Source organism: Belonocnema kinseyi, chromosome 9 (genome assembly GCF_010883055.1).
Source record: "Belonocnema kinseyi isolate 2016_QV_RU_SX_M_011 chromosome 9, B_treatae_v1, whole genome shotgun sequence".
NCBI lineage: Eukaryota > Metazoa > Arthropoda > Insecta > Hymenoptera > Cynipidae > Belonocnema > Belonocnema kinseyi.
Window position 1 is genome coordinate 4,170,158 of NC_046665.1, and position 18,516 is coordinate 4,188,673.

Here is an 18,516-nt window from a genome sequence, read left to right on the forward strand (position 1 = left end):
TACGAGCAAGGAATTAACAAGCTTTCAAACCGCTGGAAAAAATGTGTAGAGCGTGAAGGAGACTATGTAGAAAAATAATCAATAGTATTTTTGTATTGTTTTGTAAATAAATAAATATTAATAAAGAATTCCGGTTAATATTTGATTCACCCTCGTACCATATGCACAAAAGGGGGTATAACCTCTCTATAGAGTGCAGGAGATGTGACAGGTATGATGAAATATCCTTGCATGGACGACGCCAGTGCCCGGTTTTGGCTAGGCTCAAGCATCAAACCCTTGGTTCCCACTTCATGGAACCTGAGGAAGCTACAATGCTGTCGGTGATTGACTTACTGGGCTTCATCAAGAGGCCTGAGGTCAACTACTGACGACGATAGTTAAGGGTGTGGCACAATAGGCTTTATAGCTTGAGCGCCAGGGGAGCTCCATAGGGGACTCCCTGTCCGTGATATAACTAACTAATCTGTGGAATCTATAGTTTTAAATATGTATCTGTGGATTATAATATGGTAAAAACTACACTATATATTTATGAAGGTAAACTAAAAGCACTATTTCAACATATAGAAATTGAATAAAATAAATTTTCATGAACTATTTATTCAAAAAACGCATACAAATCACTTTCAGTTACCAATACGTCAAATTTAAGTTAAGTTTGTAATTTAAAAGTGCTTGGATTTTCAAGAATTATAAAGGAGTACTGCAACGTTATATTTTGATGACCTTTAAGCATATTCATTCCTATGCAATAAAGTATGAGAATTAGTGTTTACAAACTTTGAATCTGAATGCCGTGAACACTTTTTTTTTAAGAGGTGACTGTTAAAACAGTTGATGTGCGTGCTAAATATCAAAACTTTTCGTTTAATGTGAAAGCTCATTCTTCATTAATGGCACGAAACCTAGAGGCTGCTTGAACTGGATGCCTTTCTAGTAATATTAACTGAAAGTTATTTACTAACGCAATAGATTTTTTCTGCACCTCTATCAAAATATAACATTACAGTATCCTTACATAATTCTTGAATATTCAAGCACTTTTAAATCACAAACTTAACTTAAATTTCAGGTATTGGTAACTGAAAGTTAAAGTGATAGTAGAGTGACGTTTTTGTGGAGCTGTTGTTTTTTTGGCTATTTGGAACGGGGAAGAGAAGTGAGCATGGTTAAATTTTGGTGAACGATGAAGGTACACTAGCCGTCCAACAAGAGGACCTCCGGCAAGACGACCCGCTCAACATAACGAAGGGCGAACGCTCAACGAAACGACGGCGGAGGCCGAACCTCTATCCCCTCCACGTTCTTCTCTGCAATGCACATGACCTAATATTTCGCTTAACACATAAGTTCGCTTTACACCGCACACGCTCTCAGCGCAGAATAGTGGGGACCCCTCACGCCGTCGTCTTGTCGGACGGTGAAAGTCCCGCGTTCGTCGTCTTATTGGACAGCTAATGTAGGTGTGTTAGCGTGAGTGAGAGTGAAGGGTTTTGATGGCAGGGTGAGAGAGGTGGTAAAATTCCAAGATAAAGGCTGGTTTTGAGGTTAGATTAAACTTTGCGTTGTGAAAATTTATGCCAGGAGGAAGTTACGTGTGGCGAGTCTTGCTCAGTAGACGAAGTAGTAGCATGCCTGTAACCCGGTGCCCAGGAAGGGGGCAGCAGATAAACGACGCAAACGAGAATAACAGGTGGAGTGGGGACGTACGGGAAGTTAAAATGAGTGGAGATAAGGCGGGTATCGAAGCAACCTACGAAAGTAGTGATGATGAGGGGTAAAAGACGCCAGTTAGGAGTGAGGGATCGCAGCAACCGCAGTAGGCCCGGGCAGAGGGAACAGGCGAAGTAGACCTACGAACTTGGAAAAGCTCAACAGAGCTGCACTGCATGCGCAGTATAAAAAAAATAGTGTAAAGAAGGAAAAGGGAGAGGAATATAATAGAAGAGAGAATGAGTAAATTAGAAGTGAGCGTTAAGCGAAAACGGTTTGAGTTATTATCGAATCAGGGCACAACAGAAGGTAGGGTAAACTTGCGGATAGAAAATGACAGATTGCGTAATAGATTGACTCAGATCGAAAGACAAATAGAAGGGGAGCGAATACCAAAAAGGAAAAAGAATTTAATGATAGAAGGGGCTGAATGTGAATAGTGAAACGGGAGATGAAGAGGTTAAGAAGCTGATGAGAGATATAGGAGCACAAATTAGAATAGAAGGGGTAACGAGAGTAGGTAGAATGAAGGAAGGGAGTGAATACATCTTTCTGGTGACATTAAGGTGTGAGGAGGAGAGGTTTGATGTTAAGGGCAAAAAGAAGTTGTTTAAGGAAAGAACAGAAAGAATAGAAAAAAGGAAAACAAAGGGTTGTAAGACGAGGAATACAAGGAGAGTAAAGAATGAAGTAGTGTGTAATAAAATGGAGAAGGGAGAGTACAACAGGAGTAAAAGAGATCATGAGAGGATGCTAAAAAGGAAAAAGCAAAGGGGAAAGGAGCGTGAATGAAGAAATAGAATTGGGTGAGTGGACAGACTATTTCAAGGGTCTGTTAGGGGGAGAGCAAAATAGGGTCTAAAGTGAAAATAGAAAGTTTGTACAAGAAGAAATAAAGGGAGGGAATGTAATAACAAGAGAAGAAGTGAATAAGGCTATAAATAGATATAAAAAACAAGGCTACAGGAGAAGATGGCATAGAGAACGAAGTGTTGAAGTATGGAGGAGAAGGGGTCAGGAAAGAGTTGTGGGAAATCTGCAACAAGGTCTGGATTAGAGAAGGGTGGCCAGAAGAGTGGATGACAGGGCTGGTGGTACCACTTGTCAAGAAAGGGGAGGCAAGAAGGCATAGGAGTACAGTGGGATCACTCTCATGCCAGTTAACTACAAAATATGTGCAGAAGTTTTTAGAAAAAGGTTAGAGTCCGACATAAGAGAGAGAAAATATCCCACACAATTAGACAGGTTTTAGAAAAGAGATGGGAACGATAGACATCATTTAAGTACTGAACTACTTGGTTAACATAAACCTAGAGAGAAAGAAAGGAAAGTTAGTCGCGCTGTTCGTGGATTTTAAAGCAGCTTTTCATTCACTAAACAGCAACGTGTTATGGCAGGCAACGGAAGAAATGGGAATAGAAGTAAGGCTGGTTGAGAGGATAAAGGAAATTTTACTGAAACCAGGATTAGGGTGAGGACAGGAAAGAAAAAAGGAGAGGTATTCTGGACAGGAAGAGGTCTAAGGCAAGGGTGCCCTTGAGTCCACTACTATTCAACATGCTTTTGGATGATTTAGAGGAGAAGGTCAAGAAGGCAGGGAAAGGAGCGACGATATTGGGTAACAGCGAACTATACTCTCCAGCTTACGCGGACGACGTAAGTCTGTTAGCATACGACGAGAAGGGGATGAACTTAGTGATGAGAATATTCGAAGAGTATGTGGCAGCAAATGATCTAGCGACGTAGAGAAGACCAAGGGGATGTGTTTCAGAAGGAGAAAAAGGATAATAGATTACGTTTGAAAGATAAAAGGACAAACAGTGGAAAGGGTGGAGAAGTTCTGTTACCTAGGTTTTTGGTTTGTGGCAGGAGGGGGAAACCAGCTGCAGGTGAGGAAAAGAATAGAATGTGCGAGTAAAGTAATGGATCGAGTATGGGGTATAAGAAAGAGAAGGTTCAAGGACGATTGGAGAATGAGGTCTGATTGTTTGGTGGGTTGGTTTGGGCGGTGTTGTGTTATGGAGTGAAGATCTGGGGATGGTATGAACATTTTAAAGTAGAAAGCGTGCATGAGCGATTTCTGAAATGGGTAATGTGGATTAGCTGGAGTTTCCCAGGATACATGTTAAGGGAAGAGTTCGAGAGGGAAAAAATGGTTACTAGACAAATTAAGAGAGCCTAAAAGTTTGAAGAGAAGCGGAAAAGGAAACAAGGTAGTAGAAAAGCACAAGTATGCTTGGACGAAGTTCGATAGAAGGAGAGAAGAAGAGAAGAGGCAATTTGGGAATCTCGAAATGGGAGGAAGAAAGGAAAAAAATAAGGAGTGTTTTTGATATACAAGAAGGGGTTATGGAGTGGCAGGACATAGAGTTAAAGTTATTAGTAATACAAGGAGAAGAGAGATGAAAAGAGATTATGGATTCGACGTACAATAGATGGTATATGATGGTCAAAGGGATGGATGAAGAGGAGAATCTGTGTAGAGTATGTGGATACGAAATGGAGTTGAGTGTGATACAGTTGAGTCTGGATGAGTGTGATACAGTTGACTCTGGATGAGTGTGTGAGATGGATTCTGGATGGTAATGGACAGGGAGTGATGTGGATGAAAAAATTGGATGAAGTAAGAGAAACCAAGAAAACAGAGCAGAGATAAACGGATAATCTTGAAAAAGGAAAGTAAAAAGCAAAAGTTAAGATCAAAATCGTGGAAAATGTTTGTTTTTTATGTTAAGAGGAAACGGAAGCCCCGGATTTTTAATATTATTATTTTATTTTATTATTTATTTTTATTATTCAACAAGGCGAAAAATTATAGTATAAGCAGCGGGTAAGTAAGATTAATGACGGCATGTAAATATACATCTGTAGAGGGAGCGGAGGCCCTCAAACCCGTAAAAGGGAGAGCTTAATAAACATACATACATATTTATGAAAATTCATTGTATTCTATTTTTGTATGTTAAAATAGTGTTTTAGTTTACCTTCATAAATATATGGTGTAGTCTTTACCACATTATAATCCACAGATACATATTTCAAACTACAGATTCCAAAGATAGAATTCGAAATCTAGACCTAACCTACAAGTCACTTTATATGTATTTATTTTTAGATCTTTAAATGGATTTCTGCATTAATATTTCTCCTGCAAAGTCACAAAAGCCTGATCAAAGGGAAATCCTTGGTGAACTATACTATTTTTACATCTGAAATTAATTATTAGTGTGGAAGCTTGAACGGAAATAATTTAAAATTATTGTCTTTGAATTTCAGTACACACTGTACGTGAAACTGTATGTGAGTAGAAAAAAACTTGCAATAAAAGTACTGTACTGCACCTACTGTACGTGAGTAGCAAAAAACTTGCAATACATGTGCACTTAAAATCAGTCAGCTTCTTCTAACAGTGAGTTAATTGTCGTCAGCGAGAACTTGTGAAAGTTATTGAAAAAGTGCTAAAGACAAAGTATGGCTGCAAATATGCCAATTTTTTTCAAAACCTTGTCCCGAGCAATAATATTTTAACACTTGAATTATAATCTTGTGACATTTTAAATATAGAATTTTTAATGAATGGAAGATTAACATTTTAAACTTAATATTCTGGATAGTTACTTAAAGTGCTTCTTTTAGAAATTCTCCATCTCTCCCTGATTTCCAGGTTTTATCTAACATTCGGCTACCTGATTAAAGGGACAGGAAAATAAGTTATTTGTAAAATGGTTAGGTTTTAATGATTCTTATAACAGTTATAATATATAAATAGAGTATGTAAGCCTCTTTGTAATAAACTGTTAATATGACGTGTTTTCGGAACAAATTTGTACTAATTTTTAATTGGATTATGAAACCTAATAAAGTTACTGCTTAAATAAAAAGAAGAGTTTTATCGTGTATTTCAATAAGATTAAAATAAAGAGTTATTATGAGAAACCAAAAAAAGTATAAGCATAACCACGGTAGTCAAAAAGGTAATACCAGAAATTGGGTAATGGTTAAGGATCTGCTGTTATTTTCCAAGATTCATGTCAAACTTGTATATGGTATAATCCATTTTCAAAGGCATTCCGTGAGATTTATGACTACGTTTTTGGGTCGCTCATTTGCGGAGACTGCTAAAATCTGGCAAATGTTACAAAATTATTTTTAGGATTCGAAAATTCTTTTAATACATAGCTCTGCTCTATCTCTCTTTCATCCACACACATACTTCATACCTTGTTCTCACTTTATTATGATTTTAACGTCAATTTTTTTAAAGTACAAACTCTAGATACAGACAACTTTTACATTGTTTCATCATTATTAAAGAAATAACTCAAAAATCCTTTACTCACTTTTAGGAATAAATTATTATTATTTTATGTAATTTCTAAACTTCCTTTGCCATGCATATCTAGCTTGTGCAAGCGGATGTTCACGTATTTGTGTGTGTGTGGGTGACTTGTATTATGTACTATGTATTTAAGATTAAAGAAAATAATAATTACCTTGTTTCTATCTTTTATTTTATTAAATATGAATGATATTTCATGGATCATCACATGTTCAAACTGTCTTTCAGTAGTGTCAATTGAGCCAGCTCTTTCTTTGTTTACGACATGCCCGAGATTCCAAAGAATATGTGTGAAAAAATGTATGCTGATTGGTCAAAATCTGCGGCAGTGCTCCCCCCCCCCCCTTAACTTAATCCCTTCTGTGACTACTATACTCTTACTACCTGCCTATGAGCTCAAAGAATACTTGTGCAAAATTTGGTGCCGATTGTCAAAAACTGTGAATTTCCATAATCAGCATACGTTTTAGGCTAGTTGATTTTATATATATAAAAAACTGTGCCCCCACTCCATCTCCCCCCAATATTTTTACGACCTGTCCGGGAGCCGAAATAATATGTGAGCAAAATTTGGTGCCCATTGTCAAAAACTGGATTTTCATAAGCATTATACGTTTTACACCACTTGAATTATATATTTCAAAAACATTGCCCCCTCCCCACTGCGTGATCCCCCAAAATTCTTACGACCTGTCCGGGAGCCCAAATAATATGAGTGAAAAACTGGATGCTAATTGTTCATAAACACAAGCTGCACCCTCCCCCCTAAACTTCTACATATGCCCCCCATATACTCTTAAGACCTGTTTGAAAGCGTAAAGAGTATGTGTGCCAAATTTGGTGACGATTGGTAAAAAAAAAACTGTGGATTTGCATAAGCATCATCCGTTTCAGGCCACTTAGGTCGCTCCGTGTCCACAGGGTGCGCGAGACTTTTGCCGGAACGTCGTATTGATTCCGTTACAGACTGTAACCACATATCTCACGGTCGTGCAACGTGGTTGTGGCTGAAATTTTACCGCGATTTTGCTGGGATCGGTGCAGTTTTTCAGATTAGCAGTATAAATTTTCACTCTCTTTATCTATTAATATATATATATATATCTCTCTTGTTTTAAGGTTCTAAAAGAATTTCTTACATGAGTTACTTGCGCTTTGAATAATGACAGGCATTTTTGATGAAATGTAAAATAATATGATAAGGTTGTTTATGTGAAAAATTCCCGAAATTTATAATATCACATAAGCGGCATTGGGTAAAGGGATGATGAGCTTAAATATGAGACGCTTATCACCGACTTCAAATCATTTTCATGACGAGCACAAGCGAAACTTGTTCTAACATGCATAAAGCATACAATATTGTGTCATTTCCTTAGTAATATATGTAACTTGACACCACTTTCAAAACAATTCTCTGAATTCTATGTAACTTTATCTTGTTGTTTTTATATTGAATGTATTAAAACCTATCAAATATGACATAGAAAATGGGGGTCTCTTTCATTTACGGTTCACATCAAAGAGTGATACTTTTCTCAGTAATGCATGTAACATGCCACCATTTTGAAAACAATTCTCCGAACTCTATGTAACTTGTTACTATTGACTTTATATTAAATTCCTTAGCACCTATAAAATATGACATAGAGAACAAGGGGGAGGTCTTTCTTTTACGAATCATATCAAAGGGTGATACTATGATTCACCTCTATGGAGTATTTTTATGACGTAAGCAGAAACATGATACATCATCTCTGCATATGCAATCACACAAACACACAAAATCAAACTCGTCATACGAACATGCACTAACACTAATCTATCCAGAATCGGCCCTATACCACTACTCGCTTTCACATCACTTCTTAAGACCCGTGAAATGTTAGGTTCGCGCCCTATATTGTTTCTAAAAAATGGCTGAACCGCTAATTTTCTCAAAAACCTCATCTAATATAAATATTTTGCTGACGGATTCAGATTCAGCGTATCAAAAAGCAGATGTACAGAGGGGTCCAGTTTCCTTTAAATCACACTTTCTTTTTTATGTACCTGTGGTAATTGTGTCGAAACTTGAGGAAAAATCTTAACCAAATAACTGATACATCGTGACGCGAATTCCAATCTTAAATTGTCGCTTCATGCTATCCGGCATTGACACTACAATATGACAACATCAAGCCTTTGTTAAATAAAATACATAGAAATTAAGGTAAATTTACTTACCATTGAAAAAATCTGCATGAACGGCTTTATCATCAAAACTGACATCGACAAATAGTCGGTTCGAACCTCCTGGCTGTAAATATTTAAATGTATGATTTTTCATTCCGAAAATGTAATCAAAGAGGAAATATTTAATACATATATAATACAATCTAGCCAACATGGTTTTAAAACAGCGATGGGAGGGGTAAAAAAACTTAAATTACTCGAATCTTTTGGGCTTAGGAAAATAAATCTGTAAGTCACACTGGCTATAATTACCTGCATGTAACAAAAATTCACGCGGATATGTGAATTCTACCAAAAGTTACAATGGAAAATAAAGAACAAACAAAACAATCATCACAAGCACGTAAGACTTCTTTTTGTTTCGCGTATTCGACTAAAAGGAGTTAACAATTATGTCAAAAGGAGTTTCTCGAAATCTGAAAAAAATATTCCCTCTTCACATATATTTGAACGAAAAAAAATAGATGAAAAAAAAAAACACTTTCTAAACCAAATTCGCTTAAAGAAATCACACAGCTTATCAACTAATTATGACTGCTCATGAAATTATCATGTAGTTCTCAATTAATTTCATACGAATTTCTTCAGTCAACTTTCTATAACTTAGTTCACAGCAAAATTTATTTTAAAAACTTAAGAAATTTAAAGTAAATTTAAATTTAAATTAAAAATCCCATTTAACGTCCAATAATCAAATTGAAACAAACTCCTGTAAAAAGAAAATAGAAAACAAGAATTCAACGACCAAATTTGGATTACAGCGAACAAAAAAAAATCCCTATTGCGATCTAAAAAAAAAAACATTTTTAAATTCAATTATCGGACAAAATAAAAAAAGAGGAAAGAAAAATGAGAAGGCAGCCAACCTTGAATTAGTTAAACAGGCAATTACAAATAGATGGGACAATATTAAAACTTGTACTCGATTATGTCAAAAAAATGTAATTGAAGGGATAGTTTTTTTATGAACTCAACTTATTTTAAATTTAATGGATCTTTTTACAGACAGAGGTCTGGTACTCCCATAGGTTCAGTGATTTCTCCGATTTTAGCGGAAATAGTGATGGAAGCTTTGGAGGATTATGCTTTTGGGAAATTAGATTTTGTTTGGCCTTTTTATTTTCGCTTTGTCGACGATACCTTAGTATGTGTTCCTCTAGCACAGTTGCAGATGGTCATTGATACTTTTAACAGTTTTCATCCAAAACTTCAATTTTCTCATAGAACAGGATAATAGAATCAGTTTTTTGGACATAGAAATAATTAAGGGTTGGGATGATCATATTATTACCAATTGATATAGAAGTAATCAAAAACTTAGTTGACAGAGCTCTAGGTTCGTCCCATTTTTCATTTCATACAAGAAATTTTAATATTGTCAGGAATATCCTTTTTCTGAATCATTATCCATAAAAGTTAACTGAGAAACATATTGCAATTAGAGTTCAACAAATCAAAAACAAACAGAGTAATATTTTGCTCGCAGATCATCAGAAAGAGTTAAAGGAATATAGTTTATTACTTTTGTTCTTTCATTTTTTGGTCAAATTTCTAAAACTATTGAACTTATGTTAAACAAATTTCTAATTCATACTATTTTCCGTATACCATTTAAAATGGATTCAGTGATAAATTTTTGCAAAGATCATTTAGATAATTTTTAAAAGGGTGATGTTGTCTATAAGATCACTTGCAGGATCTGTACGATGAATTACGTGGGACAGTCTGGCAGACTTCTAAATACAATAGGTCGGGCCCCGTTTTCAATTCCCAATGGAAAATTACACATTCACGTGAAACATATTTGAAAATTAGCTGCCCAAACTTGCCCGTTTAGTCTTGACACATTATTTCAGATAGATTGTACAGATGCGCTCTGAAACGCTCATTGTACAGTGCACGTTATTCATACCGTAACATCGTATACTTTTGTTATTTCACTATTCTATTGTTTAAGGGCATATGATACTTAGATAATTGTCGATTTTACCAGTTTTAGGTTACCCTGGCTTTTTTTCTAGAATAATAAATATTTTGTCTTAAAAATTTGGGAAATAAAAGCAAACATGCTAACGGACGTCCCCACACACTTTTTTGTGGTTTAATTCAAAAAAAGTTTGAATTTAGCAAAATCCGGTTAATTTGCATAGCGTTTAGGAATTAGTATAGATTTTATCAGTGTTAGATTCCCCCGGCATTTTTCCTAGGATAAGAAATATTTTGTCTTCAAACTCTGGGAAATGATAACGAACATGCTAACGGAGTCCCCGCACAATTTTTTTGTGTTTTTTTTTTTTCAAAAAAATTTTGATATTGCTAACAACGTGTGTATTAGGGGAGTCCAAAAATGCATGCAAAATTTTTTTGCGTGCTATGGGGCAACGATCCCCCATTTTATTCTAAATTCGAAAAAAGAAATTCCCTAATTTTTTATTTTTTTGTTTTAACAGGTACCGGTTTTGACTTGAAGTTTCTCATGTAAAATGCATAGAGAAAAATCACTTTTTTGACTTTTTAGAATGATTTTTTAGGGTTTGAAAAAATGTGACGGGAATGTATGGGGGCCTGTAGATAATTATCCAACGAAGAATTTCATCTATCGGACATATGGGTTTGACACCCCTAACACACCCCCTCGAAAATTCGTTTTCCTCCTAAAAATTATTACTATTAATCTAGTAGAATATTTATTAACATTGGCTAATTAATGTTTTATTATTTGAACAAATGGGATTTCTTTAAACAATTTTTTTTTCTAAATTTTGTGTTTTTCCTTAAAAATTATTACTATTGGTCTAGTGAAATATTTATTAACATTAGTTCATTAATTTTCAATTGTTTAAACAAATTGTATTTCTGTAAATAATTTTTTATTAAAAATTATATATATTTTAGTAGAATATTTATTAACATTGTTTGAAAAAAATTTTTTTAATAAAAGTTATTACTTAAATATTACTGATAAATTACTTATTAATTAGTTATTAATCATTACTGATAAATATTTCACTATACCCACAGTAATAATTTTTATTTTTAAAAAATCGAAACGAAATTATTTAAACAAATTCCTTTTGTTTAAATAATTGAAAATGAATGATCTAATGTTAATAAATATTGCACTAGACCAATAGTAATCATTTTTATGGAAAAAACGAATTTAAAGAAAATTATTTTAAAAAAATTATTTAAACAAATTCTATTTGTTTAATGAATTAAAAATTAATGAACCAATGTTATGAAATATTTCACTAGACTAACAGTAATAATTTTAGGGGAAAAAAATTAATTTTCGAAAAAAAATATTTTAACAAATTCCATTTGTTTAAATAATCGAAAATTAATTAGCCAATGATAATAAATATTCCATTAGACAAATATTAATAATTTTGAGTAAAAAAAGACAAGAATACAGTGCTCGAAATGTCGATTTCATGAAGAATTCACATTTTTTGTTTTAAGGGTAGTTTTGAGGTACTCGTCGGGATGTCAAACCCATATATATCATACATGAAATTATTCCAAAAACTCAAAAAAGTGATTTTTCCCCATGCATTTTACATAGGAAAGTTCAAGTCAAAACCGACACCTGTTAAAATCGAAAAATAAAAAATTTTAGTTAATTTGTTTTTTCGGATTTAGAATGAAATTGGGGGGAATCGTTGTCCTCTAAAAATAAAAACCTTTTTGAGCCACCCTAGTGTGTATATTTCGAGGTTATGTGTGTTACAATTCTCCCGAGAGTTACTTCCAAGCTACACAATATTTTTGTCCGAACTAACCTTGTTTGCAGGCAATCAAAAAAGTTTATTTCATAAATAATTTCAAAATTATCGGAAAGGCAGAGATGAAAAACGACGCAACCTCAAAATAATGCGCATGCATAAAATTTTTATTTAGCACAATAAATTTGTTTGTTATTATCCCTCCAAAAAGAGCCCGGGGACGTCCGTTATGATATTTTATAGCATCTCCGAATTCAGTTTTAGAAAATTTTCATTTTTGTGGAAAAAAGCCGGGGTAACTGTACGGGATTGACCAAACGACGAAGTATCACATGCCCTTAAATGATAACAAAATATCGACGTAATATTTGATCAAAATGTGTCGTATTTTATACTATTAAATAAAGATTCAGTGATATATGATATATAAGGATAATAAATAATCTGATATTAATAACATTATTTCATCAAGCGATTTTAAATATTATAAAATATTGTGAATATTTTAAATGTAGAAGAATATTCAATGATATAACATACCTCTCAGAAAATTGTAAAAACGTTACTTTTCCAAATACTGATCATGGAGATACAGAGCAGTAAATTTGTTTAACCCGAAAGGAATCATTTGAATTAGTCAAAGACAAAATTTCTGAGGGTGCTGAAAACTGCTACGTCATTATCGAACGTTTGTTTTCCAAAAAATCCCCTGCCATTTTGTATCCGCCATTTTTTTCCAAACCAATATCAGATTCGTAATCAGCGAACCCGAAACCTCTAAGTGATCCTTCTTTTAAAAGAAAAATCAAAATTCGCGAGAATCCTCCACCATTTTGTAACCGCCATTTTTTTCAAAACCCAATATCAGATTCGTAATCCACAAACGCGAAAACATCTAAGTGATCCTTTTTTAATGAAAAAATCAAAATTTTTGAGAATCCACCATTTTGTTTTTTCAAAATCCAATATCAGATTCGTAATCAGCGAACCCGAAAACGTCTAAGTGATTGTTTTTTTCATAAAAAAATCCAGATTTGTGAGGATCCTCCGCCGTTTTGTAACCGCTATTTTGTTTTTTTTTTTCAAAAACCAACATCAGATTCATAATCAGCGACCCCAGAAACCACCGAGTAAGAAAATTCATCCCAAAATGATGACATTAATGAATTATGAACCGCTTTTTGAGGATTTTGATCACTGTGCGCTGTTATAAGAGTGTGCTTGCCAGACATACAAAGGAATTTGTTGATATTGACAATGAGTTTGACTGGGATATTGTTCAAATTATGCATAGTGAAAGTAATGAGAGAAAGAGAGAATTCATGTAAATGCTTTATGTTAAAAAACAACAAAGTTATCTATTAATTTAAAAACCGATCTGAATAAGTTAAACAAAAATTATAATAATATGACTAATTACATTTAACGAGGTTCTTTCATGAATTTACTTTTACTTTCTCTATTTCTGATATAATTGTGACAGATATTTATATTATGTTTACAACAGATTGGCCTGTCAACAGGAGTTTGCAAAAATTTATTTTTGAACATTAATCTCTACTTGTCATTCTCATAATTTTATGAATTCTTATGTTCTAGTGTACACGTTTTTTCACATTTTGGAAAATCAAAGAATACATATTTTGCACATATTTTGCAGGCTTAAAAAGGGTGTATTATTTTTTGATTTTTTTCAGGAAATACGTAGTTTTAAATTTGATTGAATAGGATACTGGACCACTACTATTTCGCTTTTTCCCTCCTCCCACGTAGAAAACATTTTTACTCGTCTTTGAGAAGAACTCAAAAAAGTGAACTTAAAGGGGATTATTGAAAGATGCCTATCAAATGCTGCTAAAAGGTGTGAATGAAGCCGCCTTTTGCCCATGTAAATGATGGGTATTATAATTTTTTAAGTTTTTAACTCAAAAATACTATTGCAAATACTCCGTGACATTCGAATGGTTTTTTTTTTTAGTTATTGTTGCATGGTACGGAAGGGATACAGTATGGATACTATAAAGGACCCCCAAGTGCCCTACGCCCAAAACAGGTAAAATTTACGTTTCATTTCTTTTGTGCCGTTCCGATTTTGAGGAAATCCCAACATCTGGGAACTTAAAATACGAGGGAAAGAGTCATAAAAAAGGGAAGACGGGCGCTTATTATTAATTTGCAATGCAAGGTTTTCCGCGTGCTGTAACGCGAGTATAATGTCTCTATGTTAAATAATTAAGGATAGATTTAATGCGGATATTGTGAGTATGTGTATTTAAAAAAAGTTAGTAAAATTAAATCTTTCAATAAAATAATTCATATAACATAGAAAATATACTTACATCATTCTTTTTTATTATGTAAGCAATAAAAAATAAATATATGGCAGCATAAAGCAAGGTTTCAAGGTTTAAAAAATGTATAAAAATACAATTATTACATTTTCTTGATAATTAAAAAAATGGAGTTTCTTTTTAAAGCAAAATATTGAAGGGAAAGAAATTCAATAACATTTTTAAAAAGTTAATTAAGAATGTATTTCATGTTATAAAAGAATAATGAGAAATTTACAATTAAACATTTAAAAAATATTATAATTGTGAATCCAAGGAGGAAGTACAGAAATAAAAAGTTGATATTTTTTGGTTATGAAGGCATTTGTTTGATTCAAATTGATCTGTTTTTGCTAGAAAATTGTACTATTTTGTTTAAAAAAACGTTCTGTTTTGATTTTAAAATTAATTTTTTCAACTAAAAATTTATTTCTCTTTTTTGTAGAAAAATAATCTTAGTTTAAAATTAATTTTCTCAGTTCAAAATTAATTTGTTCCGAGAAAAATATAACTAGTTTTGTAGAAAATTTGTTGTGTTTTGGTTGAAACTTAATCTTCTTAGATAAAAATCCAATTTTGTATTTAGGAATTGATTTGGTTGCAAATTTAAATATTGTTAGTTGAAAAATCGTTTTTTTTACATTGAATTTTAAACTTAAAACTTAAATATTTTATTTACGTTTGCACTTGATAGGAGATTATTATTCTTGGTGGAAACTACACATAAATATTTATATTCAACTATTTGGTCTAAAACTAAATTATTTTCTTGAATTGAAAATTTACATTTTTATTGAAAACTCTCATTTCCAAGTAAAAAATTGGAATATTTTGTGTAAACCCCGTCATTAGTCCTAATTTTTTTAAAAATATTTAAACAGATTTCCAAAATTGTAAGAAAAAAAAATAATCTGGGAGATTTTCAGGCATTTTAAAAAATATTGCATTTTTTATTAAAAATGGTAGGAAAAAGTCGAATAATTTTAATTGGTATGCACAAGTTTTGATAGAATTTCGAAAATAATGCAAAAGCTGAAAAGATTCCAAATAATTAAAAATGAAATTATATACGAAAAATTCATTAAGATTCATATTAAAATTAAAAATGCTTTTTACCTTAGAAAATTAATTTGAAAAGAATATTTAAGAAGATTTCCAAAGATTTTCAAAATTTTAAACAAAAATTGGAAACAAAAACAAATTTAGAAGAATAAATAAAAATTGATCAATTATTACTTTAGAAAAAATCTGATTAGGTTAACCTAATATCTTTTAAAGCATATTTAGAAGTTTCGAACATATTAAAAAGTAATTTAAAATGATTCCAAATTTAACAAAATATATAAGTTTTTAAAGATCTTTAAATGAGATTTTTACGGTTTTAAATAATTTGTAAAGCTTTTCAGATAATAATAAAATATACTTAAGATTCCTGTAAAAAAATATGAATGATTTTTCTTTTAAAAATAATTTTTTTAAATATGTACAAGATTTTATAAAAAATTTCGATGTATAATTAACAACTGAACAATTAATAATTTTTGACAATTGAAAATAAAAAGAATTTAACTCCTAGTTTAAAAAGTGTCAATTAAAAAAAAAAAAGTAATCTACCAAGTTTTAATGCTTTTCACTGAAATTGCTTAAAATGATATAATTTTAGAAAACTTTCAAATTGGTTGATTCATTCTTTAAATTAGAGCATTGAAAACTATAGCCTGGATTTTTTTAATGAAAGCTCTGGTTTTTTGGTTATGAACAAATCATAAATAAACAATAGAGAAAATAGTTAATTTTACCATCTTCCTTTTTGTGAATATATTTTACGGAAATCAAACAGGTATTTAAAATATTCTATAAATCTTCTATATGAATTGTTACGAATGCACATTTTTTCTTGAAGTGCTTTCTGAGGACTATAAAGTGAAAGAAAAGCTGAAAATATTAGAAAATGTCCGACTTTCTAAGAATATTATTACAAATAATAAAAAAGGAATTTTTAACAAACAAAAATAAATTTCAAATAAAAAACTGTTTTAGTTTTCACAAGTGATGAATTTTCAACCAAACTGTCCACTGTTCAATCAAAAAAGATGACGGGGCCCCATTATATGTAGTCCTGCACTGTGGCTCTCACCCTAGTGTATCTCTTTCTCTTCCTAATGTATATTGCGTAGGGTTCGTAGTGCGAACCTTGCGTCTTGATGAAGAAGACTCTACCGCCAGCGCAAGACTCGGCCGAAACAATAGGCCCCCCGACGGCAGGATTGAGCGGATGGGTGCGAACCCTGTGGTGCCTATAACCCTATTTTATTGAAAATTGAACTACTTTACGGAAAGCTTATCTTTTGATTAAAAATGCAAACATCTGTTTGGCTAACGATTTTAAACGTCTGCCTGTTCAAATTCCTTTATTTATCATTGAATTAAAAATTCTAATAGTTTGATGCCAACCAAAAACTGTTTTTCTAGCCAAAAAACAGGTGACGCCCTTATTCTGCAATTGCACCGGATTTGAAAATGCCATTAGGATAGTTTGCAAGTCTTTTTGCCGTGTACCAGAAAATTTGTCGAAGATTTCTAAAACTCATAAAATTTGTTTTTTAAATTTGGAAAAAGCTCCAAATTTTTGCTTTTTTGTGGAATCGAAAAACTTAACTTTGATAGTTTCTAAATATATTTTATGTCTAGTGAAGAAAATGAATATTCTCAAAAATATCGGTGACGCCCTTATTCTGCAATCTAAACATAATTAAATCATTCTCCACAAATCAAATTTGAAATAATTCCTAATTTTAGCATCGTTATTGCCTATTTTTTTATTAAAACTTTTGCAATGATCAAGTTTTTCTTTGCCATGAGCAAAACATAACCTCAACATTTTTAAATCTTTTTTACAAAAATCCTTCTATTCCCAACTTTTAGTATAAAATTATTTTAATAACTTTTTCCATTTTGATGGATTGAAAATTACATTTTGATAATTTTCAAGTCTTCTACCTATCTATAAGAACCTTCGGCACAAATTTCTAAAATTAAAAAAAAAAAATTTTAATGCCTTAAATTTTGGTTGTAAATATCTGCTTAACGAACTTCAAACTTCATTTTGAGAACCTTACGAGGCGTATCAAAGGCTGGCTCGATTGGACAAATCCTTCAGAAGTCAGCGTGGCTACAGCTTTCAAGTAAACATACATACGGACACCCACAAGTTTAGATTTCTGGTAGGGTAAGCGTAAATCAAATATTTAATTACCATTTCAAGATCCATAAATGGTCCAGGGCCTTCAGGAAACATTTCATCTACTACAAGCGAGTGTTTCATGATGTTGTGTTACACGTGATTTACACTTTCGAAGGTGCTTTTCTTCTTCCAGTTTTTAATTTCCAGTTTTATACTTGTTTACATTCGTCTCTTGCCGCGTACACAGCTGAAAACCATCATGGGTACGACCATGGAGAATAGACATAAGGAGACCAAAGTCCTATACAAAGACTTCACCAAAAACGACCATTTTTGTGTCGTCTGTACATAACGACTCGAAATGCTAGAACTTCTCGATCGCGGCGCTAGTGTAGTATGGGTATCGAAGTCCGCCGTGATGGTCAGTATATATTTTACCTCAAGTCTCAAACAAAATTAAAAAATTACCAAAGCTTGTAAATAATTTGTTAAGCCATGTAAAAACTGTTATATTCAAGTGAAAATTTGGTGTCAGTTCTGTGATGTGTGAGCATACAATATTTAAGACTGGTAAATCATATACTTATTGTTGTATATTTTCCTTTTGTGACTCGTTAGTGCAATAAATTCTATAAAGTACCTACCTAGTGTATAGCAGGATCACTCCTTTTATGCACACTTTAATCACAGTTATTTCGCGACAAACAAAACTATTATTATTTAATAAATCGGCTTTTACGTAAATAACAACTTATCCATCTATATAAATATCATTCGTATTACAGTTGTAAATAATGTAAAATGTCAACATTGCCGACTGATATTTTTACCCGTGCCCCACCAGCGCCATATTCATGAAATTGAATGAAATTGATGAACCTACCGACACCTGCTACGAAAAAGTTTCATAACCCTGAGTGTATTTTGAAAATATTTTATTAATTAAAAAGTTAATAGTGAACTTTTAAAGAAATGGTATACACATTA

General features: G+C 32.5%; 1 protein-coding gene across 1 annotated transcript in view; it reads right to left on the reverse strand.

The window, feature by feature from the left end:
- Positions 1 to 17,806, reverse strand: part of LOC117180774 (COP9 signalosome complex subunit 9) — a 60,334-nt gene extending 42,528 nt beyond the window's left edge. Inside the window, exons 1-2 of the mRNA XM_033373273.1 lie at positions 17,602 to 17,806; positions 8,282 to 8,354 (exon numbers count right to left, since the gene is read on the reverse strand). Of these exons, the coding sequence (XP_033229164.1) occupies positions 8,282 to 8,354; positions 17,602 to 17,670 (142 nt within the window). The 5' untranslated portion in view covers positions 17,671 to 17,806. The remainder of the gene's footprint in view (positions 1 to 8,281; positions 8,355 to 17,601) is intronic.
- Positions 17,807 to 18,516: the final 710 nt, after the last annotated feature.